Below are 27,695 nucleotides of genomic sequence, written 5' to 3'. Positions count from 1 at the left end.
GCACTGAAGATAGTGACACAAGGAGAAAGCATAACGGGAAATACAATGTGGGCAGGGATTTCAAATAACTGTAAATCACTGCACATAGCAGCACTGACACAACTGCTCACCAGATGATGCCTATATTTTTACTAGTTAGTGAACGGAAAAATAGTGCAGAGTTGCTTTATACAGTATGTTCTGTTTTTTGGAAAAGTGGGCTAATAGCTTTCAAATTATTTTTTTGACCAGACAACATGTTTCTTGTGAATGGAGTGCCTTCTCCATTTTTGTATTACTACAGACAACAACATGTGTCAGGGTGAAAACCGAAAAACCAATTAGTCGCCACAATTTGTAAAAATCCACAAATTACAGAATAATTGCAGTGACAGCGGGTCCCATGTGTTAATGTATCAATCACCACATGCACAGTTTGCTGTATAGGGCAAACTGCTATAGTTATAGCCGTCACGATTAGTCGCCACAATCAGGTGTTTAAAAGTCACGCTGCATAAATCATCCAGTCTGTCTTCACCCTTAAATCCAAATTCAGTTATATAGGGGCATATTTATCAAAATGTGAGATTAGAGTTTACCACAGAAAAACTCACTCACTTTCTATTCATCCCTATGGGATTTTTATAAGCCAATTCATCAATGAATGAAAGTTAGAACTCACTATCTGATAAATACGCTTCTAAAAATCCCAAAGGAATGAAAAATCTGCCCCATAGTGTAGTACTATCTCTCATGCGTCATTCTTTTCAGACAATTTACTTTTCTCTATATCTAGTATAAATAAATTTAAAGCAACTGGACTTGTTTGGTAATCATTGAAGACGTTTCACTACTCAGTCGAACTGAAGAAGCTGCTCAGATGAGTAGTGAAACGTCTTCAATGATTACCAAACAAGTCCAGTTGCTTTAAATTTATTTATACTAGATATACCATGACCTGGATGAATGAAAATCTTCATAGACTTACTTTTCTCTAGAAAACACAGTTAACTCATTCCCATTACAAGTGTGGTATAATCTTCTCAATACGTAGGGGCACATTTATCAAAGTACAGCAATTACGAAATACTTTTTCGTACTTTGTGCGACTTTTCTGTACATTTGTGCGACTTTTTCGTACTTTGCAACAAAATTTGTGCAACAAAATCATATTGTCGCGCCTAGTACGAAAGTTTCGGATTCATTAAAACTTCGGTATCGTGACTTTCCTTGGGCCAGGTTGGAGCTGCAGAGTGCCATTAAGTCCTATGGGAGGCTTCCAAAATCATGCACAGAAGGATCAAAGTCAGAAAGGTTTACCCTCCGTTTACGATTGTTCGATATGAAAATTTTGTGACTTTCGGATCGGCAATACCATATTATCGTGACTATTCCGATTTTTTTGGAAGCATTTTCGTGATATTTGCGATCATCAGAAATTATTGTATCTAATCCAAATTTTTCCCATTTCGGGATTCAAACTCGTACTTTGATGAATGTGCCCCATTTACAAACCATCTGATTATTTTTTCCCAATTAGGATTTTTAGCATTAAAAAAAAATTTTACATTTTTGAAGATTTACTATGAAGTGTATTTATTAATGGGTGAAAGCTACTACTTAATAAATACATTTCCAAAATCCCATAAGAATGAATAGAAAGTGGGTGAGTTTTTCTGTGGTGAGTTCTAATCTCACATTTTGATAAATCTGCCACTTAGTGTACTTGACTGTTTTAATAAATAAGCAGAGAATCTTGGGATTATCTGTTATCCATAGTCGGTACAGTGTGGTTATCTCTATGCAGGTGGAATGAGAAAAATAATTTCTTCTAATATATGCAAAGAAAGTACATATGAAAGAGTGTAAATTGATGATGATAACAAATAATATGGTTATCCTGCATATATGCTATCAAGTATGTTACAAGTGGCTTTCTAAATAAGTTGGTCTCATGAAGCTATTCAATTATATACCAGGAAACTCAGGGCTAAGAAAAGGGCTAATATTTTGTATTAACGTCATATTTCATGTCAAATTTAGAGGTAGACCTTTGGTGTTTTATGAGTATTAAGGCTGAAAAAATTGCCATTGTACACTACATCACAAAAGACTCTTCCTTAAGTAATAGAACCACGTTCAGCATTAATAATGACCAGTGTACATGCATCCACATTGCTATTATAGTGGTAACTAGTGTAGAATGACAGTTTGGCAAAGTCTTTGAACTCAGGATACCTCCCAATGTGTGGTAGATTTTTTTACCTGAAGGCAGATTCTTACAATAGTTCCTCCCTATTTACCTCTGTTATGTGAATGATACAACCTAAAAGTTAGAATGAAATGTCATCACCAACAGCTAAGCTCATGCTTATTATGGGGGTTCAGTGGCATTTTGACTTTGCTACTCCTGTTGGAGTTTCAGTCATCAGTTCTTCCTTACTTTTAAATATGTACCTATTGTGGGGCAAACAAAGCACAATTTTACTGGCAATTGGAAACATAAATGCTCTCCACATACCTTTTTACAAATAAAATCATTAGGAGCATAGTAAGGTTACATCCATGTCATGAGTCATGTGAATGGTCCATTCTTCCTATTGTCAGCACAGGATTGCACACCACTCATTCCAACGCAGTATTAAATATGTTAGCAAACAAGTTTCACCTTTAATAATCTACTCCCATTCCACAGAATTAAATCACGTAGCCTGAATTCACTTTGTAGGATTTTTTTTAAAAAATCATAAAAAACTCTATAAAATCCTTCTTCTCCAAAAGTGAGTTAAATCAAACACAAGCAATGCCATGATGCAAAGAGGCAGGGAATGGTGTTTAAAGAAACAAAAAATAATTAAATGGCTTGACTGAAGCTGCCCTGAAGCATTAAGAATTCTATATCTATTAAAGATGGCACGTCTCATCAGCTTCTTTTCTGTTATGAGCACTTTTATGATCTAGTCAAGAAAACATTTACGTGCTGACAATTAAAGTAAGAGCTATAAGCTTTCCTATAACATGTAATAGAAGCTATCATAGCCACTTATGAGTCTCCTGTTTGGTGAACGACACCTCCCAAAATGCCTCACTTGCCGAAGGCAAGGTAAAAGAGGATTAGTCGTGAAAATAAATTGGAAAATTCAATTCCATAAATTGTCCACTTAAATGTATTGACAATTTAAATTTGTCTCCATAATTAACAATGGGAAATTGATTAGATTTTTTTCCTGTCCACATATTAATACAGTTTTTTTTCCAACCCACAAAGGATACCATATGGGATATTTAGCTAATGACTATGTAGGCATGCATATGTTAGTGATTTTTCATATCGCTCACCTGCATCATGCTATGCTGTATGCACTTACTTTGATGGAAACTAGCTTGGTTATTGTAGAGGCTGTTGAGATTGCCATTATAAAAAATATTGTGTGTATATACATGCACAATATTTAGCTTTAATAGTTTATTTAAAAAACAACAGGTCATTTACAGTATAGAAGTCTATGATGATTGGCCTTCATAGGCATTAAAGAAGGGCATGTTATGCAGACATTTCCATTTGGTGGTGCCAGGCCCCTGCAGTCATTTGTTAGAGAGTGTATCAAGGACCAGCATGTATCCACTTCAGATCTGCCAGTTACTTGTACATTATAATTTTATTTCAGATAACACCTGTGCTATTATAATCAATAATGGACATGTTTTTAGTGCTCTTAGGAAGAAGATAAGAGAAAGGTTTGGATTTGGGAACTAATATTATCCTTTATTTATATTGTACAACACAATGCTTTATAGAGATTACTCAGCATTCCCCAGTAAAGATTACAGTTTAAAGTTCCCAACCACAGGAGCACACACATTAAACGCAGTTTGTAAAATAAGTCAATTAACCTGCCTGCTTTTATTTTGGACTGTTGTAAAAAAAATCAGAATAACTGGAGAAAGCCCGTACAGACACGGTGACAAATGTAAAGAGGTTTAGAATCTAAACCAGGTCCCCAGCGCTGCAAGCCAGCATTGTTATCACCCACCCATCCTACCACATTTTCCTTCTATGTTTCATTGTTTCCTTTGTGTTTTCCTTTTTATTAGATATATTTTTTGTTTAAGGTTTTAAAATGCATAAGTATTTTAGTTATTCAATGCATTCTGATTTTTTCACAAATGAAACAGAGCAGTGTAATTCCCTGTACTATGTTCGGTTGATGTTTAGCAACCTCTAGTGATGAGAAATGTAGTGCAAGAACAGATCCAGTCTATAAACCTATTGACCTCATGCCCCGAGAGACTCTTTCCAGAAAAAACGGAATTAAAATGCAAAGCAATGAATAAACCAAAGAGCCAATGCATCATGGCAAGAAGCAGAGCTGGCACCACTACAGCTTTTGCTGCATTAAAATATCTTTTAGGTTTAATTAAAAGGAGCATGCAGCAGAAGCATTAACTCATTTAGCCAGCCATGTCCCTCACTTCCTCTGCCTCTGTGCCCTACAGAATCAAGATAAAATAATACCCCACAGCAGGACATCCTTTTTGCTCGCACAAATGAATGCACATCTAGCTTGTGCCCTTCACTGAGAGGAAGGGTAAGATCAAGGCGTAATTGGTGCTTTTTATAGCTGTGCTTTATATAATACAAAAATATCTATTTCAGAATAGATCTAGCCCATGGAATCAGCTATGCTTATGTAGCAACCCCAGAAATTCAGTGCCAATCAGGCAGTTTCGCTTAGGTTTGGACACCTAAAGGTGTCCTATCTTCTCCTTCCAGGTTAAAAGTACATTTCCTCTGTAGTCAAGTAGGTGGTGGTGTAATCAAAATAAAAGGAACAGCTCACATGTGCTTGAGGTCTTTCCTGGGACCTCCCTCACTGGAGGTGGTAACAGGGCTGTGTACTAGATAGATCAAGTTAGTGATAGAATAGTTCATGTAATAGTCGCTCCAGTAGCAAAATGCAGGCTTATGTCAAGGTAGTTGAGCAGCGTTTAGAGGGGTTAGAACCCCCTGCATTTCCAGGGAGCAAAACACCACAGTGAAATCGCTTATAATATGGATAAGTCACCAGCTACGAATGTATGACCAGGGGCGTATATATATTAAGGCATCCAAGGGCCAGTGCCTAGGGTGGCACATTTTTGGAAGGTTGCCCTATATATATATATATATATATATAAATATATATAAATAGGTGCCTATATAAGAAAAAGCCCCCAGCCTCCACCGCGGATTTCTCTAGGAAATATGGTGACTGAGCTGGGGGGTGAGGGGGGTCATGAGCTTTGGGGGAAGTGATGTCACACGCACGCTGCCTGTGACTTCACTTCCATGACATTGGTGCTTGTATGACCTCTTGGGAGGTGTGTTATTCACTGTTGGATATATACTCTCATGTGCTTGTTTGGTTTGCATGAAACATCCAGTGTTCTTGTCATTAACTCCATCTAAGCATTTTCAAGCTGTGGCACTCTCTCTTGAAGGGTAAAACTAATGCTGTGGTATAAAGGGCCCAGGAGTTGCCAGGAGTTGCTTTGTGGTTTATATAGGCACCCAAAATGTGCCACCCTAGGCGCTGGCCCTCGTGTGCCTTAATATAAATACTCCCCTGATTTATATGTGTGTGTGTGTATGTATATATATATATATATATATAGAAGTCCAAGAATTTGGTGCACACCAGGATATTTTTTCAAAAATTAAAACGTTACTTTTATTTAAACATGCTGTTAAAACAGGCCAACGTTTCGGTCTCCTCCTAAGACCATTATCAAGACCACATACACAGTTAAAATCAGCAAATAAATAGATAAAACCTCTAGACACTCCCCCAAGCCCCACACTCCCATCCCAGTCACATGACTGAATAGTTAACCCTGTAGGCTAAAGCATAACAAAGTCATTGTTATGCATAAGGGAGCATGTAGTGCAAGAAATACCAAGTTAAAAAAGTTCATACTTATCTACTGACAAATAATGCAGAAAATGTAACCATAGATGGTACGGGAAAATACAGAAAAGAAAAAAGGAAACAAAGACATTAAATGCTTAACCATAAACTGGCAAATATTGTAGCCAGTGTAGCAAACTCAGCAATACATCTCCTCACCTTTGCTCTAGAAAACATAGAAAAGAGCAGTGTTCATTTAACCCTGCCGGTGCCAAAGTACCTAGTTTTTTAATCCAAAACACCTCTCTTTGGAGAAGTAGCCTGGCCCGATCACCACCCCTTGTAAGGGGCGGCACATGATCAATTGCAATGTAATGAAAGGTGGGCAACCTGTGCCCCATCTCTAGAAAATGTTTGGCAACAGGCTTATTGGTTGTACCATCCCTGAAGGCCGTGCTTATGGCCGAACGATGCCCATCCATCCGTAATCGTAGTGTTTGATCCGTCTTCCCCACATATGAAAGCCCACAGGGACATGTAATCAAATAGATTACATACAAAGTAGTACATGTAATGCGATGTCTAATTTTATAGCGTTTCCCTGTGTGTGGGTGCAAAAATGAATCACCTGGGGTCATGTATCGGCATGAGGTACAGTTAGGGCAACGAAAACACCCCTGTTTAGCCCCTGTGAGCCAAGTGCCCCGTTGTCGGGAATAGCATTTTACCGGGTCATTTTTAACTAAAAGGTCCCTGAGGTTGGTGCCCCTTCTATAGCAGATCATTGGTGGTTCCGGGACTATTCTCCTTAAATCGCTGTCAGCTCCAACTATATTCCACTGATCCCGAACAAATTTACCCAGGGCTCTCGTACTCTGATTGTACTTGGTACTAAAGACCAGCCTTGTCTCACTACTCCTAGGGTTCTTAGCCCCTGTACATCTTTCCTGTGCAATTTTAAATGCCTGCTGCAAAATGTTGTCCGGGTACCCCCTCTCACTAAAACGAACCCAAATCTCTTCCAGCTGTTTTTCTGCTAGGTCCTGAACCGAATTGTTCCTTAGGACTCTGCAGAATTGGGAAATGGGTAGTGACTTTTTCATAGGTTCAGGGTGACTACTTTGGTAATGCAACAGAACATTCTTATCAGTCGGTTTCCGAAAAAGAGTAAAGTCTAACCGTGTACCATTTCTGATAAGTTCAACATCCAAAAAGTGTATTCTTGTTGTGCTGACCTCATAAGTAAACTGTACCGGGCTACCCAGGTTATTCAGCTCATCCACCATTGCACAAAACTCCATCTCAGTACCCCGCCAAACAATAAGCATATCGTCGATATAGTGACGAAAGAATAGGAGTTTGTGTCCGAATCTTGGCATAATATAATGTTGCTCGTATTGGTGCATATAAAGGTTGGCGTAGGCAGGTGCCATCGCCGCCCCCATGGCCGTGCCCGCTATTTGTAAATAATAATTATGCTCAAAACGAAAGTAGTTCAATGATAAGGCCAGATCCAATAGCTCCAAAATAAAAGGCACTGGTGGGCCAACATATGCCCCTGAATCCGCCAAAGACCGCCTAACAGCATCAATGCCAGAAGAATGAGGTATAATCGTGTATAAACTAACCACATCCATGCTTGCTAGTAAGCATGAGCCGTCATCAGGTAGCACCACTTGTTTAATACATTCAAGTAAGTGCGGTGTATCCTTTAAATATGTGGGAATGTTGCGAACTACTGGCTGTAACATTGTATCTAAATAGATACCAATAGGGTGTAATAAAGAGTCACGCCCAGAAACTATCGGGCGTCCCGGAGGATTCGTTAGGCTCTTATGTATTTTGGGCAATGTGTATAGCACAGGGCATTTTGGATAATTATGCTTTAAAAAATCTCGTAACTGTACATCAACCATACCCTGTTCAAATGCCCTATCCACAACCCCGTGTACCCGTGCCTTAAAGGTTACCCCAGGGTCAGTCACCAATTTCTTATACACTGAGTGATCACCAAGTTGACGCAAAATCTCGTCACGATAATCACAATAATTCAAAATAACTATACCGCCGCCTTTGTCAGCAGGACGGATCACAATACCTGTGTCACCACTCAGTGTTTTAATTGCAGACCGTTCACTTTTAGAAAGGTTATCTTTGTATCCATTAGCCACAGATTTAGTAATACCCTCTCTCTCAATAGCATGTTTGTACAACTTGATAGCGGGATTCAAAATAGGTGGAGTAAAAGTACTTTTTAGTTTTAAAGCAGATCCACAGTGTGACACCTCCGGTGCATCTTTGAAATGTTCCTTTAAGTTCAACAATCGGCAAAACTTAAAACAGTCAATCTCCCAGTCCAGAGTATCAAATACCCCTGTCGGTACAAATGATAAACCCTTACGCAACAAACTGGTTTCTGCTGAGGTAAGTGTGTGTTGCGATAAATTAAAGATAGGGATATCTACACCTTGTGCCCCCTTCCCCTTCTTCCCCCTCCGCGTGGGGCGCCTTTTTGGCGCCCTCGACCCGTAGGGGGTCTTTCGCTTATTATGGGGGGTTCCTCTAAAAAAACGGGGGCGGCCGAACTATCTGGAGTACCTGTAGACAAAGGTGTAGCCTGTGATACAGTCAATGGATGGTCGTCACCATCTGAATCCCCAGAACTAGTATCCACTGTATTCAGTGGCTTCTGCAGCGTACGCCGAGGGAATCTTCTATAACGTGTAGGAAACTGCGTTGACTGCCGCTCTCCGTTCAGCCACCGGTAAACTCTATGATTGGTGTAATCCTCATTGACGCGCCGAAGTTTCTCACGTTTAAAGCGCAGGAGATCCTGATGATACTTGTCAATCTGCCCTTCTGCGCGGATCATCGCATCAGATCGCGGCATTTTAGTTAGCGACTCCGCCTGTTCAGCCTCAAAGGACGCCACCGACTTCCGTACTTTAGTAAGCTCCCCCGAAACCTCCTCAATTGTTAGGATCATTAGATCAAAGGAGCAGCGATTGAGAACACCGATCCACTTCCTGCAAAACTCTGGACTGGAGCGGCCAATGGTAGGTACATTATGGATTCGAAAACCACGAGGAATCCGTTTGGCCCTATAATAATCAGACAAAAATAGGCCATGGAGATCCAAATCGGTCTCTCTCTTCTTGAGCCGTTCCCATTCAGCTGCAATATCTTTATCTCCCAGCTTACAGGGTAAATCTGTATGTGTGCTCTGCCACAGAACGCGATCAGCATCTGCTTCTGTAATATGCCAGGTTTCCGCATAATCAGTAGATAAAACCACTTGATCAACGTATTCCTCCATTAGGGTATTGGAGGTGCCTTATAACTTCAGAGTATTTCAAAAAAATATACAAAAGGGTACAAAAAGGTGGGTGCATGAAAACTAATACCTATACACAGGCATTGTTTATCCACAGTCCACAAAATTTTCAGCACACCAAACCCGTAATATAAATCACCTGGGTGCTACCTCCATGTGTCTAATTATCCAGAAGTCCAAGAATTTGGTGCACACCAGGATATTTTTTCAAAAATTAAAACGTTACTTTTATTTAAACATGCTGTTAAAACAGGCCAACGTTTCGGTCTCCTCCTAAGACCATTATCAAGACCACATACACAGTTAAAATCAGCAAATAAATAGATAAAACCTCTAGACACTCCCCCAAGCCCCACACTCCCATCCCAGTCACATGACTGAATAGTTAACCCTGTAGGCTAAAGCATAACAAAGTCATTGTTATGCATAAGTGAGCATGTAGTGCAAGAAATACCAAGTTAAAAAAGTTCATACTTATCTACTGACAAATAATGCAGAAAATGTAACCATAGATGGTACGGGAAAATACAGAAAAGAAAAAAGGAAACAAAGACATTAAATGCTTAACCATAAACTGGCAAATATTGTAGCCAGTGTAGCAAACTCAGCAATACATCTCCTCACCTTTGCTCTAGAAAACATAGAAAAGAGCAGTGTTCATTTAACCCTGCCGGTGCCAAAATACCTAGTTTTTTAATCCAAAACACCTCTCTTTGGAGAAGTAGCCTGGCCCGATCACCACCCCTTGTAAGGGGCGGCACATGATCAATTGCAATGTAATGAAAGGTGGGCAACCTGTGCCCCATCTCTAGAAAATGTTTGGCAACAGGCTTATTGGTTGTACCATCCCTGAAGGCCGTGCTTATGGCCGAACGATGCCCATCCATCCGTAATCGTAGTGTTTGATCCGTCTTCCCCACATATGAAAGCCCACAGGGACATGTAATCAAATAGATTACATACAAAGTAGTACATGTAATGCGGTCTAATTTTATAGCGTTTCCCTGTGTGTGGGTGCAAAAATGAATCACCTGGGGTCATGTATCGGCATGAGGTACAGTTAGGGCAACGAAAACACCCCTGTTTAGCCCCTGTGAGCCAAGTGCCCCGTTGTCGGGAATAGCATTTTACCGGGTCATTTTTAACTATATATATATATTTTTATAAACTTCCAAGTAAATGCCGGCACTCACGTATAAATAAGTTGCTGTTTCCTGGGTGCAGGTCCAAATAATGTTGAAGGTGCTTGAGAGAGGGTCAGCACTCACAGGACTTATATAAACAAATTATTTTTATTAAAGAGGAGACTAACGTTTCGGCTAGCACTCTAGCCTTTATCAAAAGTGCTAGCCGAAACGTTAGTCTCCTCTTTAATAAAAATAATTTGTTTATATAAGTCCTGCCCTTAACAGCCTCTCTTAGATACTGAACACTTGCTGCACACCCAGGCTCACCTTAAATGCTTCAGGTGTTGCCTAATTGGCTCCAGCATTTTCTAGCCATAGTTCAGAGTACTAGCCTCTCCTGCCCTGGAGATTTAAAGGAGCCAGTACCTTAGCCTGGGTGTTATATATCTGCCATCCAACAGACAATTCTCAATCAGACAAACCTTTTTGTCACAATATATATATATATACAGGTCCTTTTCAAAAAATTAGCATATTGTGATAAAGTTCATTATTTTCTGTAATGTACTGATAAACATTAGACTTTCATATATTTTAGATTCATTACACACAACTGAAGTAGTTCAAGCCTTTTCTTGTTTTAATATTGATGATTGTGGCATACAGCTCATGAAAACCCAAAATTCCTATCTCAAAAAATTAGCATATCATGAAAAGGTTCTCTAAATGAGCTATTAACCTAATCATCTGAATCAACTAATTAACTCTAAAAACCTGCAAAAGATTCCTGAGGCTTTTAAAAACTCCCAGCCTGGTTCATTACTCAAAACCGCAATCATGGGTAAGACTGCCGACCTGACTGCTGTCCAGAAGGCCATCATTGACACCCTCAAGCAAGAGGGTAAGACACAAAAAGAAATTTCTGAACAAATAGGCTGTTCCCAGAGTGCTGTATCAAGGCACCTCAGTGGGAAGTCTGTGGGAAGGAAAAAGTGTGGCAGAAAACGCTGCACAACGAGAAGAGGTGACTGGGCCCTGAGGAAGATTGTGGAGAAGGACCGATTCCTGACCTTGGGGGACCTGCGGAAGCAGTGGACTGAGTCTGGAGTAGAAACATCCAGAGCCACCGTGTACAGGCGCGTGCAGGAAATGGGCTACAGGTGCTGCATTCCCCAGGTCAAGCCACTTTTGAACCAGAAACAGCGGCAGAAGCGCCTGACCTGGGCTACAGAGAAGCAGCACTGGACTGTTGCTCAGTGGTCCAAGGTATGTCATTCGGAAATCAAGGTGCCAGAGTCTGGAGGAAGACTGGGGAGAGGGAAATGCCAAAATGCCTGAAGTCCAGTGTCAAGTACCCACAGTCAGTGATGGTCTGGGGTGCCATGTCAGCTGCTGGTGTTGGTCCACTGTGTTTTATCAAGGGCAGGGTCAATGCAGCTAGCTATCAGGAGATTTTGGAGCACTTCATGCTTCCATCTGCTGAAAAGCTTTATGGAGATGAAGATTTCATTTTTCAGCATGACCTGGCACCTGCTCACAGTGCCAAAACCACTGGTAAATGGTTTACTGACCATGGTATTACTGTGCTCAATTGGCCTGCCAACTCTCCTGACCTGAACCCCATAGAGAATCTGTGGGATATTGTGAAGAGAAAGTTGAGAGACACAAGACCCAACACTCTGGATGAGCTTAAGGCCGCTATTGAAGCATCCTGGGCCTCCATAACACCTGAGCAGTGCCACAGGCTGATTGCCTCCATGCCACGCCACATTGAAGCAGTCATTTCTGCAAAAGGATTCCCGACCAAGTATTGAGTGCATAACTGAACATAATTATTTGAAGGTTGACTTTTTTTGTATTAAAAACACTTTTCTTTTATTGGGCGGATGAAATATGCTAATTTTTTGAGATAGGAATTTTGGGTTTTCATGAGCTGTATGCCACAATCATCAATATTAAAACAAGAAAAGGCTTGAACTACTTCAGTTGTGTGTAATGAATCTAAAATATATGAAAGTCTAATGTTTATCAGTACATTACAGAAAATAATGAACTTTATCACAATATGCTAATTTTTTGAAAAGGACCTGTATTTATATAAAGAAAGGTCCAAGTTACCTGAAAGCCATCTCCGATAAAGTCCATTTTAGTTTTCTCTCATTTAATTTTCTTTTTCTCTTTAATAATAAAACAGTACCTTGTACTTGATCCTAACAAAGATATAATTCATCCTTATTGGAGGAAAACCAGTCCTACTGGGTTAATTTAATGTTTAAATGATATTTAGCAGAACTTAGGTGCAGTTATCCAAATTATGGAAAGATAACAGGTCCCATACCTGTATTACAAATCTCTATCACACCCTAGTGTCTCGTAGTCCTGTAAGTAATAGTAAGGGTTTCAATTTATAGCAATTAAGATACTGTATAATTGAAAATATAAAATGAAGGTAAAGTGAAAAATCCGGTTAATCTGAAGTTAGAAAATGTGAGTTCTTTTACTGGCAGTGATTGATTGATGGCATTTTTTTTTGTGCGGGTTTTTTTTTTGACAAATTCATTTTTTTCCCCCAAAGAATGCAATGCTATGATATAGTCCAATCCATTCTTTTTGTTCTACAAGATGTTACTATAAGAAACTGCAAATAAAAATTACACAAATACATAAATACAGAAAAACTTAAATAAATTAGGGCAATAGGCTTTGGCTCATCCTTCATTCTTAATCCTTGTCATGAATGAAGTCACAGATCTGTGCACTGAGACTGTGAGCACACTTACCTTACATGTAATTTTCTTGTCAGAAAGCCAGAGAAAGTCATGAAAGTCAGTCTGAAAGCCTCTAGGGGGTTTATCACAATGGTAAAGTCTATTTGTGTTTTGGGATCTGAATATTGGATCTGTCACTCTGCAGAGCAATTCAAACAGTTCAATATTTTTTCATACTTAAATAGTTAATTTGTGTTGAAAAAATAGCATCTGTCACTCAAGTTTAGACCCTCTGTGTATCCCCTGCATTACATTAAGAATAAAACATCCCAGTTTGGATGAATCCAGAGTGTCAGGCCAAACCATTTGCAAAGCCAAAGCAAAATATTTTTCAGATGTAATTATATTGGAATATTCCAAATTTTGAATAGGCGAATTAGGTTTAGGATAATATATACACATATGCACACATATATTCACAATATTGTTTTGTGAATGTATGCCTGTCCGAGAAGACATCTAAGCCCATATGAATATCATTATGGGAAGCTGGCATCACAATATCACCCAGTGAGAAACTCCACAAACTCACAGTGAAAAACCATTTGTTTTGCCTTAGGTGAAAATTTTGTTCCTCAAATCTAAAAGGGGTGACCTCTGGTCCTTTGTTCTTTTCTGTATGAAAAATAAGATCCCCTGCTATCTGCCTATAATGTCCCTACTTTGTACTTGTAAAGAGTAACCTTGTCCCTTTGCAGGTTCCTTTTTTCCAATTAGAACAAACTCAACAGCCTTTACTCATAGTTTAACCTTTCATCCACTTTACCAGTTTAAGTGAACGTATCTGCATTCCCCCCGGCTCATTTATATCCTTTTTATGGACTGGGGCCCAAAAACTGCACTGCATGATCAATATGAGTTCTTTACCACAAATTTAGTTTTTTTAATACAAAGTCAAATTTATTAGCATTAGTGAACACTGATTGGCACTACATTTTATTCACAATAACTCTGAAATCCTTCCAAATAACCCCCAAATCCACACCCTCTGGCTGATGAGCCGACTCTGCCGGATGTCCTAAAAGAAATCAGCTCCACAATGAGACTTGCACCAGCCTGACGCATGTGGCAATCTTTTTTGACACGCGCAACAGATTTGTTTGACGTGCACGATTCTCTGCATTTCGCAATTTTTTTGCTGTTTAGCGAATCTTTACCAAGATTGGCAAATTTTTCTGCAAAGTTAAACAGAACAGATTCTCTCATCACTATACCTCTGTGAACAATGCTTTAATGGACTGAATTGTTTGCTGTTGCATTTGGAAACTGTCTCTTTTATATGTATATACTGCATTGTGGCTGCACATTCACAAACCTACACTGAAAGCTTAAGCCATCAGCAAGAACCCTCAACAGAATAAAATAATAATATCCCAAATAAATGTATTGAATGTAAGTGCCACTTACTATAATAGTTGCAGTTAAAATCTAAACCTCTTCAGCATGCTTAATTGTTAAGTAGAGTCCTTGGCAAGGACTCGAATGTGAGCAGCTTCTGTACATACTACACAAGTAAACTACTTTACCCCATGGTGTGATCTATTGTAAGATCATTGGCTTTTTAACGGAAAATGAGCTGGTTCAACTCCCAAGCATCAGCATTACAGCTGCCTGTGCTTTTCTCCAGATATAGCACATAGGATTTTCCACATGTGGCTGTTCCTGTTAATAATGCAAAACCTTCAGCCCTTCCAGGGTTTCCTAATGGCCAGATGGCATTTCCAGCCTGAGGCAAATTTATAGATGTGTAATGATGATACTGGCATCCACAAATACTATCAGCCATACCACAAAACCAATGCAGTGCATCTCTGACACTCTTTTCCTTCTTCAGCAGAAAGTAGCATCTTGTTAAAACTGGCTATCCATAAATATTAGCTGCTTGTTTATGTTTTATTAAACTATGTAAGATATTCATTACAGTAAAGACATTATAAGGGGTTGTAGGAATCTATACTTTTGAGGCTTTTCCATATGATTAGCCAGGAATTGAAGCTCTCTTCACGCTTATACTTAATACACGGAACAAGGTTGAGAAGAAGCAGAATGTTGACATTATTCTGTTGCAGCCTATGAAATAAAGACTGGCTTAAACTGATGAGAAGGTGATTTTGTGGGTCACTAAAACAGACAAACAGACTAGCTAGTTATCACCTCTGTTTGTCTTAAGCAAATGCATTCCCTTATTTTATTCTTAAGGATATCAGTTCCTGATAATGAATAAAATCTATTCTGCTCTAACCTTATGACGTCATGGTATCTGGGCACAATGTCATGGTATCATGATGTCTAAAGGCTTGGGGAAACCCTACCTGTTTAATTGCATATATAAAATGAGCCTTGCTTTAACATGCCAATATTCACAGCCTGAGATTAGATTACATTTCTAGTTCCAAAGGCAGTTAAATCTAAGGCTAATGTCCCATGGAGAAATTAGTTACTCCCAATAAATTTCTGTTACCGCGGGTGACTAATCTCTCAAAAATGCCTTTCCACTGGCAACAAAGGGACTCACTGGTGAAAAGGCCTCCTGCAGGCAACTTCACGCGACTTCGGAAAACTGAAGTGATATGTAGGCCTTTTCAATGCCAGTTCCCTTTGTTGAAAGGCATTTATGAGAGATTAGTCACCGGTGGTAGCAGAGCTCTTTCATTGGTGACTAATCTCTGCATGGGACATCACATAGGGCTTGTGCTAAACTAACTTTTTGCCTAAAATTTCAATTTGTTTTTTGTATGTCTAATCGGATACATTAGATAGCTTAAAGAAGGGGTTGGGTGGCTTTTTAGCAAGTGGGGAAATACAGGGCTACTGAAAATAGCTCTTAGTACCAAGTTGATCCTGGATCCTGGATCCCCCTGAAAGGCAAATTGGAGTAGCTTCAGGTAGGTTTTGCCTCCATCTGGACCAGTTAGACAGGTTTCATATAGACACAAAAGTTTGAAATTGATGGATGTGTGTCTTTTTTTTTAACTTAACCTAACCTAACTAACTAAAAACAGAAAAGGGTTCATTAACATATTATAAAAATCTGCTAAGAAGAGGCACTCCAGACAGGTAGCGCAGCATATTGGGAGGAGGCTATTAACAGGGCTTGGAAGCGTGCTTGAGGTAATGTCAGATCCTGGGGTAGGCGGGACAAAGTCGGCTAGTGGCAGGAAGAAAAGCTCAGCGTCATTGTTACAGAATCCAGAACAGCATTGGTCTGAGTGAATAGGTGGGGATTTGCACATGGGTACTTGGTCATCAGTTTTATCCCAATAGGTTGTGGAATGCTTGCCTTGGGGGGCCTACAGCCAGTATTATTCAGGGTATTTGTAGGCAGGGGTCCCACAAGAGTGATGAGAATGAATTGCCTGGTTTTACTTGCCCACCTAACCTCTAGGGGTTGGGTAACTGGCATGTCAGTAGCCCAAAAGGTGGTTTCTTTTTGGCAAGCATTACTTGAAATGGAATTTCTTCATGTTTAAGTTAAAACTTGTGGTTTGTAAGTTAATATGTTATATGTTATTACAGTATTTTGAACTGTAATTAAAGGAGAAGGAAAGGCTAATAAAGAGTTAATCTCAAGATGCAGGAATACCTTCAGTTCTCTCAATAGTGCCCTTAAGTCTCCCCATATTTGTCCCATTCAGATGATCAGAATCCTCATAGGAAATAAAAACGTTGAGCTCTGTCCATAATGCCTTGCTCCTGCACCGAGACAAGACCCGTGTACATGCTCAGTGTGTAAGACTATGAGGAAGCTTCCTGCTGATTGGCTCAGATTCACATTCCTAAGGGGGGGAGTGAGTTCTTAGCATTCTTGAGGGAGGGAGGAGCAGGAGAGAGGAGAGAGCTGCTTTTCTCTAGCACAGGAAAACAAAGAGACAACAAATCGTGTATCTTTTGACAGAGAACTCAGTGCATCATTAATGTAAGTGCTTATAGCTGTATTTACATAGACCTTTCTGATAAATCTTACTTAGTTTTTATCCTTCTCCTTTAAAGCTGTGGCCTTTTTGCGTCCCAAGTTTAGGATGTCATCATTGTGTCTGGGAAAGGGGGGTAAAGGCAAAGTAGATAAAAGGTTAAGTAAAAGGTAGTGTTTTGAGTGTTTTGCCCTTGATGCTGCCCTTGTCATTAAATTTTGTTCTGTTATGCAAAAATAGTATTTAAATATTGATTTTGCAAAACAAATGCATTGTACATGTATTTTACAGAGTATTCTTTTGGATCTTTGTCATAATGAACAAAACAAGGGGGGGTCACCTTGTAGTGAAAAAAAAAAAAAACAATGCTCTTTGTGGTCCCTTCATAATAAGCAATAATGGATAAAACTTGGTGAGAAGTCAATCAATAATTAGGGGCTTAGATTTAAAGAGAAGAAAATTCAGACAGATTTGCTAGTATCTCTCATTTCCCTTAAAATGTTTTTCTGTGCTGCTGAATGCCCTTGATATCTCTGAGCTATGGTAAAAAGAGAGTCTTTTAATGTCCTAAAATAATCTGCTGGCTTTATCCACCTGACAGAAAGAAACAAAACACCCTCATCTAATAGACTGTATGAATCCAAATACAGAGCATGACCCCCCTCTCTTGTTTGTTTACTGTGCAGAAATCTCACATCTCGACCTTTGAGAAGATGTGGGCGTTCATGAGCAGCAGGCCATCGGCGCTTGTTAAAAGTAACGAGGAAGGCATCCAGCGAGTCCTTTCAGCCGACTACGCACTGCTAATGGAATCAACAGCAATTGAATATATAACTCAAAGGAACTGCAACCTTACTCAAATTGGAGGGCTCATAGATTCCAAAGGCTATGGAATTGGAACACCCATGGGTAAGATGTTTTCATCACACTGTTAGGGCAGACTAGCATACACAAATTATCTCCATCTCTTACACAGGATTTTACATCTTGTGTACAAGCTCATAAATGTCTCCTTTTACTATAATTCCCAGACTATCACAGGATAGGTATGCAGTAATTCGATTAAGGAGCCAGAACTGTGCTGTTTCTCATTTCCACTGGTGATTTATTTGGCAATGGGGTCATAATGGTTAATTGCATTTTTCCCTCGATTTGATGCAGAGTTCATCCCAATTCACACATTGCTTCTTCTTCCCTCTGTATAGTATGCCATTAGTCAGAACACATAGGAGATTAAAACAGAAAGTCGTGACTTGTGTATTATAACACAGAGCACAGGGGATTCACATTCTGTTTATGGGGATATAAGTAAGTGGCAGAAGATAAATACATACCAAAATCCAGGTTCTCATATTTGCATATCTCTTACGACATGTTGACTTCAATTTCGCAAAGAATACATATCTCTTGTTTATCTCATGAAAGCTCCATTTTCTTTTATGGGGCAATCAGAAGATAAGCTATGATACATATTTCTCACTGAAATGTATGTGCTTGCCAGTATAAATAAGGCTGATATCACTAATGTATTCTGCCTATAATATATATATTGATTGTAAACCCTCCATAAAACTGTCCCACAGTGCCCACTAGTTCTCTATTGCAGATGACCAAGCATTTTATTGCAGATGCAAAAAAATTCACCACTGCGAATGCTGCTTACCAGCACTACGTCAGCCATCTCCTTGTTAGGGGTTATTTATTACCACAAGTGAAGTAAGCAAAGTGCATTTTGAGTGCAACTGCCACATTTTCTTAACCAAAATGCAACATTTTTTTTTTTTTGGTTGCAAGGGGGCATTGGAGTGCGATTTGTGCACTTAAAGGAGAAGGAAAGGCTAATAAAGAGTAAATCTCAAGCTGCAGGCATACCTTCAGTTCTCTCAATAGTGCCCTTAAGTCTCCCCATATTTCTCCCATTTAGATGATCAGAAGCCTCATAGGGAAAAAAAACTCTGAGCTCTGTAAAGAAAGTTCACATAATTCCTCACTCCTGCACCAAGCCCAAGACCAAGACCAGTGTACATGCTCAGTGTGTAAGACTATGAAGAAGCTTCCTGATGATTGGTTCAGATCCACATTCCTAAGGGGGGGTGAGTTCTTAGCATTCTTGAGGGAGGGGGGAGTGAGTTCTTAGCATTCTTGAGGGAGGGGGAGCAGGAGAGTGGAAAGAGCTGTGTCTCTGGCACAGGAAAACAAAGAGACAACAATTTTTTTGACAGAGGATTCAGTACAGCATTTCTGTGAGTGCTTATGGCTGTATTTACATAGACCTGTCTGATAAAATTTACTTAGTTTTTACCTTTCCTTCACCTTTAAATGTCCATCTAGCTTTATTTCTGGTGTTCAGAGTGTAAGTTACACCTATGCCTGACTCTTTAGGCACAAGTGTGTACTGCCTTGTCAGAAGATTGTGGTGCCTCCAGGTTTTCCCTGCATCAATAGGCACACCTGTGTTTAGTTTGGAACCAAGGGCAGGAAGGACTGAGTGCCACCGAGTGCAACTATACAGAAGTGCAAAAAGGGCTTTTTGGACTTTTTTTGGTATTTTTCATTCTTTTAAGGAAAAGGAAAGGTAAAAACTACTGTAAGTAAGCTTCATCAGAAAGGTGTAAAGGTGTAAATACAGCCATAAGCACTCACAGAAACGCCGCACTGAGTCCACTGAGAATGCTAAGAATTACCTCCCCCCTCCCTTGGTAATGTGTGATCTGAGCTATAACGGCTAGACTGTAAACAGGAAGCTATTTAAAATGGCAGCTGCTATCTTAAGTAAATGGAGAAAACTGCTAGGGCTCTTTACTCAGGTATGCCAACGTTTTCTGCAGAACAAATATATTGTTCTAGGTGGCACTAATGTGGCAAATCTATTGGCAGTAAAATGTCAAAATGACTTAAAGAATGTAGTTTAATGCACAACTCACTGTGGGGAAAATTGTGGGAGTACAACTGCGCTTGTGATCATCATAAATGACCCCTGTTAGCTTACAGTTTATTTTGCCTTCATAACATTATATAGTAATCCAACTTCGGAAGGGGATATACTGTAGTTTGATTGTTTTGTAATCAAAAAACTGTGTTTAAAGAACATGAAGTCAGATTTCCATAGATCAAGTAAAGTTTTTCCTTGGTAATTTATTCTACACTTTAATTCAGTCACTTGCCCTGGAGAACTGGGGAAAAGATTTATTGAGCAATATTGCTTTAAGAATTCAACATTGATGTTGCTGGACTACAGTTCCCAGCAAACTTAATCACAAACAAATCAAAATGCATTAATTTGTAGTCCAACAATATCTGGGTATGGTTAGGCTGAGAAAACAGTTGTACATCCCGTGAAACACATATTTTTATTAATTAAAAGCATTAGCAGAATAAATGTTTTTGCATAAGATATATACTGAAACTAACTCTTAGGGGCACATTTACTAATCCACGAATCCGAATTCCGAATGGGAAAAAATCGGATTGGAAACTAAAATTTTGTGACTTTTTCGTCGCTGTCACGTTTTTTTCGTATTTTGCATGATTTTTCCGTCGCCATCGAGACTTTATCATATTTTGCGCAACTTTTTCGTCGCCGTCGTGATTTTTTCGTATTGAGCAATTGTAAACGGCTGAAAAACCAATCCGATTTTTTCGCAGCAGCGACGAAAAAGTCGCGGAAAATATACGATAAAGTTGTACCGGCAGCGAAAAAATTGCAGGTCATACGAAAAAGTCGCGACGGCGACGAAAAAGTCGCAAAAATACCGATCGTTACGAAAAAACACTTTTGGTCTGTTCGTGCATTAGTAAATCTGTCCCTTAGTTAGGGACTGGTTTGTTTTTCCTTTTTGAAGTACAGGTGTCGGAACCCTTATTCGGAACCCATTATCCAGAAAGTTCAGAAATACGGAAAGGCCATCTCCCATAGATTCCATTTTAATCAAATAATTCACATTTTTAAAAATGATTTCCTTTGTCTCTCTAATAATAAAACAGTAGCTTGTACGTGATCCCAACTAAGATATAATTAATCCTTATTGGAGCAAAAACAATCCTATTGTGTATTAATTACTTTTTAAATCATTTATTAGCAGACTTAAGGTAGGAGATCCAAATTACGGAAAGACCCCCGGTCCCGAGCAGTCTCGATAACGGGCCCCATACCTGTACTTTTTTACTTTTCTGCCTTTGAAACAGCTAGAATTTAGGCTGCAAAGTTTGACCTTATGGGGCTGATTTACTAACCCACGAATCCGACCCGAATTGGAAAAGTTCCGACTTGAAAACGAATATTTTGCGACTTTTTCGTATGTTTTGCGATTTTTTCGGATTCTGTACGAATTTTTCGAATCCAATACGATTTTTGCGTAAAAACGCGAGTTTTTCGTATCCATTACGAAAGTTGCGTAAAAAGTTGCGCATTTTGCATAGCGTTAAAACTTACGCGAAAAGTTGCGCATTTTTCGTAGCGTTAAAACTTAACGCTACGAAAAATGCGCAACTTTTCGCGTAAGTTTTAACGCTACGCAAAATGCGCAACTTTTTACGCAACTTTCGTAATGGATAGGAAAACTCGCGTTTTTACGCAAAAATCGTATTGGATCCGAAAAATTCGTACAGAATCCGAAAAAATCGCAAAACATACGAAAAAATCGCAAAGTACCGATCATTACGAAAAAAACGCAATCGGACTCCATTCGACCCGTTCGTGGGTAAGTAAATCAGCCCCCAAGTATATACTATGGGGCTGATTTACTAACCCACGAATCCGACCCGAATTGGAAAAGTTCCGACTTGAAAACGAACATTTTGCGACTTTTTCGTATGTTTTGCGATTTTTTCGGATTCTTTACGAATTTTTCGTTACCAATACGATTTTTGCGTAAAAACGCGAGTTTTTCGTATCCATTACGAAAGTTGCTTAAAAAGTTGCGCTTTTTTCGTAGCGTTAAAACTTACGCGAAAAGTTGCGCATTTTTCGTAGCGTTAAAACTTAAAAGGTGCAAAGTTTCGCGTAAGTTTTAACGCTACGAAAAAAGCGCAACTTTTTGCGCAAGTTTTAACGCTACGAAAAATCGCCAGATTTTACGCAACTTTCGTAATGGCTACGAAAAACTCGCGTTTTTACGCAAAAATCGTATTGGTAACGAAAAATTCGTAAAGAATCCGAAAAAATCGCAAAAAATACGAAAAAATCGCAAAATACCGATCATTACGAAAAAAACGCAATCGGACTCATTTCGACCCGTTCGTGGGTAACTAAATCAGCCCCTAAGTATAAATAAAGGAGAGAGAAAGAGAATTTATATAGTTGCACTGCTGTTTCTCGTCCATAGTGTTTTGCAAGGCCAAAAGCTTAGAAATCAGTTTTTGCAAATCTGTCACCAGAGGGTGGTGCTCTGTAATTTATATTTTTCTTCTTACCACATAACAAGAATTCATATCTGTTATGTCTGTTCCATTTTTTAAACAAATTCTTTAATTGGCTTAAAGCAGTAAGTGAATTAGTTTATAGATTTCCTTTTTTAACTCTGTACTTGTCTTGTAGTGAGTAATTACAGTTTGTGTTGAGATTGATTTACAATATAGTACAGAGCAATGTCTGTTCCCTTTGGCTTTTTTTTTATTTCTTTATTGTTCTTGGTTAGTGGTACTTATAGTCAAAATCAAAATCCATAAAACCAAATGAAACTAAAAGGTGTTCCTTGAAATATTAGAGCACTTGTGGTGTTTAGGAGATGTTGCCATGGTAAGGTTATCACTGTGATATTCATGTGCCCGGTGTATTTGTCCTGTCAGACATGGTCTCTGCTTTAATTAGTCTGTCTTGCATCCTACTCATATGACCCAAATAAAACTGATACACAACTAGTAATGCTTAGTATTGTACCATGAGATACGCAGTGATAGGGGACCATATTATTATAGAGGTTTTAGAAGGCTATGAAGACATTCCATTGATTTCTATAAATTAATCTAAATCATTGGACTTCATTGTCCAAAACCGTTTTCATTGTGGGAGACTTTAATTTGCCTTTCTTTGCATCAGGTTCTCCATATCGTGACAGGATCAGTATCGCTATCCTCCAACTACAGGAAGCCGATGAGATTCACAAAATGAAAGAAAGATGGTGGCGATCTGGTGGCTGCCCAGAGGAGAAGAATAAAGAGGCCAGTGCTCTTGGAATTCAAAACATGGGGGGCATTTTTATTGTGTTAGCAGGTGGGCTTATCCTTTCTGTGGTGGTAGCGATGGCAGAGTTTGTGTACAAGCTTAGAAAAACAGCTGAGCGAGAACAGGTAAATGGTTGATCTGTATTTAAATCATTTTTTCATACATTCATGCTCCTAACCATTCAGGCAGAATGATGAATAATTACCTTATCATATATTTATTTATATTTATTACCTTTTTACATTGAAACTGACAATTAGAATAAATAACTATAGCTGTGCGAATTTGGGGACTTTATTCCTAAAACATTAATCCATTTATAATAGGTGTTTAACAATAAATTCTAGCAGTGTAAACATAACTGTAAGATTGTTCCACTTGAATACATATGCTATGTGAAGATATATCTTAGTAACACTGAACCTTCCTGTAGTATTCCAGGGTGGAACAGGCTTTAATGTTTACCTCTGTGATCTTTCCCTAGCGATCTTTCTGCAGTACAATGGCCGACGAGATTCGATTGTCCCTCACTTGCCAACGACGTGTCAAACACAAACCACAGCCACCTGTCATGGTAAAGAGTGATGCGGTTATTAATATGCACACTTTTAATGATAGGAGATTGCCAGGAAAGGACAACATGACCTGTAACACTGGACTGACACCTGTGTTCCCATAACAGAGTTACTATTATCCCAGAGACCAGCTCCAGAACACATCCTCAGACTAATGCCCTTTCCAGCAATGTTGACTCTCACAAAGACATTGGGCATCCAGCCAACGAACACTCTCCAGCCAGAAGTGTCCTGTTTACAAATAAACTTAAAGAGGCAAACGATTGCCAGGTTGTTTCATCCTCAGTGGATATTGAGAAGTCACAAGCGTGTGACTTTTTATGAGCATGGCAATAAAAATAAAAAAGATCTCCTTTCTTTCTCTTTTTGTCTGTGCTGGTGTAGAACCTTTGACTTAAATGGGATAACCATAAGCACTTGGTTGGCCAGTCTAATCTGTGGGAACTCATACCTCAGTGCTGTGCCTATAAGGAGTTTGCTGAAGGTGCAGCCTTTAAGATATGTCTGAATCAGACAACTACTGGGCCTTTTAATAAGGCTGTGTCATGAAGAGTAAGACTTCTGAACTAATGCAGATCTAGAAGCAAACACTAAGCTGAAGAAGGGAAAAAATGTTCAGTCACCAGGTTTAATAAACTGTTTTCCCTGTCACAAATCAACAAGACTTTCAGCACGAACCTACAACTTGCAAGGAAATCCATATCACACAGTGATGCCATTATATACATCATTTTGTTATAATGTTTCTTTATTAAAGTTAATTGTGTCCTTATCATACAGCTTCATTTTATATGATACCCAGTGTTAAATATTGTTAATCCACCAATCCTGGCAAGTAACCAAAGAAAGAGGATTGCTTAGTAAAAGTTGATTGAGTCAGTGACATACTAGTTGTGATATATGACACTTTTATTACTGAAAAATTAACTGTTTGTTAATACTAACATTTATCCCAAAATTCTAGTAATAATCTCATTCATTATGTTATTTTTGCTTGGGTGTAAGAGCAGGGTAAGAGAAGACACATTCATCCCCGATACTGATTAGGATGTTGGGAAAACATTAGCACAAATACAGGCACCCTGTGGAGCAGCCCTTCCTTGTAAAATATTGTACAAAGCTGCATCAGTTTTTTGTCAAGCATAGGCATTCAATACCACCAAGGTGAGGAACATCTGCATATGGCCAATTTGCCTCTGTCATGCAATGCTCCCTTGGATCATCTTAACAGAAAACAAGACATGGAACAGCACAAATAGAATCCCTCTGCAACACTTAAGTGTCTTCTTGAGGCCTTCTAATGAACTCCTTATGATACCAGAAATTATACATATCAAACTTTTCAAGCAAATTAAGGTGTGTAACTTTATTATTATTTCAAAAAGCCTATCCATCTGCAAAATTTTGAATCAAACACATCAATCACAATTAATCAAAGAAGAGTTGTCTGCCTCTGCTATTTACAGAACTTAAGTTTTTTCAAATAAAGAACTGATAAAATACATTTGTATGAAAACAATAATACCACTGAGTGTAATGAGTCTATCATGTAGTTTAAGCAAAAGCCCATTAAAATATTTTTATTATTATTATTATAATTCTTCATAGGAAAGAAGTACAAATAGCAATGTTTGGGGCAGGTCTGCTAATGATCGCAGTGGGTAGCAATTACTGGTCCCATGTTTCCATCTTTCTGGAAAAAAAAGTTTAAAAAAATGACAATGTGGTATTATATCATGGAAAAGTCATTAAGTTTGCCCCTAGGTGCAGTGATCCACAGCAACCAATTAGCAGGTAGCATCAACTGGTCACCTGTTTAAAAGAAAGCATCTTAGGGTGAAGACACATAGAGCTACTAGAAGCAGCTACTTGTCACAGCTACTAAAATTGACAATTCTGATCATTTACTGATAATAGTCTCTCTAAGTGAGTTTTAGCAGAGGCAATTCTGGCAAGGTATTTAGTAGCCATGACAAGTAGCTGTTACTAAGAAGTACTGTGCCTTCAGGGCTCTGGCACACGGGGGAGATTAGTCGCCCACAACAAAACTCCCTGTTCGCGGGCGACTAATCTCCCCGAGTTGCCATGACCCGCCATCCCGCCGGCGAACATGTAATTTCCCCCGTGTGCCAGAGCCCTCACCCTTAGTGGTTTGCTATTGGTTACTGCACTTAGACAAACTTAGCGCCTTTTAGTATACATGGGGGATGGTCCCAGCAAAATTGTAATTTGCAAAACACACATAAAAACTTGCACTTTGGAATATTTCTGTGCAAAAATAGTATTACCATTGGACATAGCTTCCAGCAAAAGGAGTTGAGGGGGTGTATAAGTAGCCCTGTCACAGGCTGGAATCTGACAGTGAATCACTTTAGGGCATTTAATGCTTGCAGAGCAGGGTGCAAAATGCAAAAAATGTACACACTCTACTATCTTTTTGCACTTTGAGCCATGCCCTGCAATTACAAGAATTGCTGCAGGTCCCTGTTCTCCATTTCAGACCTAGGACCCAGGTTATCCCTATAAATTAATTTGTATTCAGGAGGTTAAGGTGCATGGGGGGTACAAAGGCACCCCCCTTCTACCTCCTAATATAAATGTCATTCAGATACTGCTCTTTGCACCTGTTGCAAGATTTTTATCAGGCGCATGGTGCAGAGTGCAGAAAAAAAAACATCAAGCTGCTTGCTTATATGCTCTTACCCCCATACGTAATAAAAGCCACAAAGAGTTAAGCTGTTGTGGTTTGTAACATTTGCTTTTGGGTCAAAGGTTACCAGTGCTCATATGTTCTAAGTATGAGCTATATATATATATATATATATATTGTGAACATCAGTGTTTAAGGTTATGCAACTCACAATATAACATTTTCATTTAATGTTGTATCATTAAAACATCATCAAAGAAAAGGTCACACTTCAACAAAAGCCTTGAAACACATCAATTACAAAATGTCATTTTTTTTATACAATCTCAGTTAACATAGCATCACAGCAACAGTATACTGTATATACTCATGTTAATGGTTGCCTTTTATGTTACAGGGATTTGTGCTTTATAGGAAAACCAGTAATCTGTAGAAGCTTCAAAGTAAGCTACCTACACATGGGCTGTGGGCTACAAATGATTTAAATAACATACAATTTGGACAAATGCATGGCCAGTGCATGGCTCATGATCCCACATGCTGGCAAGGCTCATAAGCTGACACAGTTTACATTTGGCTGATCAGTGATAGGGACATTGCTTCATATTCTAATTGGACAATTCAAACATTTCAAGAGCCATATCACTGGCAGGAATAATTGTGAAATGGTTGGGTAGTGTGTGGCCCAAACCAACCTCATATATCAATACCTGGTTCCTGTATAAAAAAGTGGTTGTCACTTATACTGTATGTATGTGTGTGTATATATATATATATATATATATATATATATATATATATATATATATATATATATATATATATATATATATATATATATACAGTATATATATAAGTCCTTCAACTATCTGCACTCAAATGCAAAAAATATATATATTTTTGGTGGTGCAGAGAATCTCTGATATCTCTTTGATGAGTATGATGAATCTTTAGCATATTCAAGTATTACATTTACAAAATAATTGGGACCAGTGATGTCAATTATAGTTTGTTCTTTATGTACAGCTGTGTATTAAAATTAAAAAGAAATACAAATAATGGAAAGCAACTCTGCTGGTCATCCACTGGAAACAATAGTGCCACTTCTGGTCATGCCCATTTTCTGCCTTGTGCTCCATTTTTAAAGCAGAGACATTTTTGACTTCACATTATTGATTCCATAGGCAGGTCATTTTGCTTACCTCTATTGAAGATACTTGGTGACTCTGAAGAGGTTTCCAAAACACTGTGCTCTAAACTGTGCATCGTAAAAAAGTATTACTGAAATGTGTCAGAAATT

At 38.8% G+C, this 27,695-nt stretch overlaps 1 protein-coding gene across 1 annotated transcript in view; it reads left to right on the top strand.

Moving 5' to 3' along the window:
* Positions 1-25,337, top strand: part of grik3 (glutamate receptor, ionotropic, kainate 3) — a 254,320-nt gene extending 228,983 nt beyond the window's left edge. The window contains exons 14-16 of the mRNA XM_031896913.1: positions 17,694-17,916; positions 23,045-23,295; positions 23,655-25,337. Of these exons, the coding sequence (XP_031752773.1) occupies positions 17,694-17,916; positions 23,045-23,295; positions 23,655-23,849 (669 nt within the window). The 3' untranslated portion in view covers positions 23,850-25,337. The remainder of the gene's footprint in view (positions 1-17,693; positions 17,917-23,044; positions 23,296-23,654) is intronic.
* The last annotated feature ends 2,358 nt before the right edge of the window (positions 25,338-27,695 follow it).

This window comes from Xenopus tropicalis, chromosome 2, assembly GCF_000004195.4.
Source record: "Xenopus tropicalis strain Nigerian chromosome 2, UCB_Xtro_10.0, whole genome shotgun sequence".
Taxonomy (NCBI): Eukaryota; Metazoa; Chordata; class Amphibia; order Anura; family Pipidae; genus Xenopus; species Xenopus tropicalis.
This window is presented reverse-complemented; position numbering and strand designations above follow the sequence as displayed.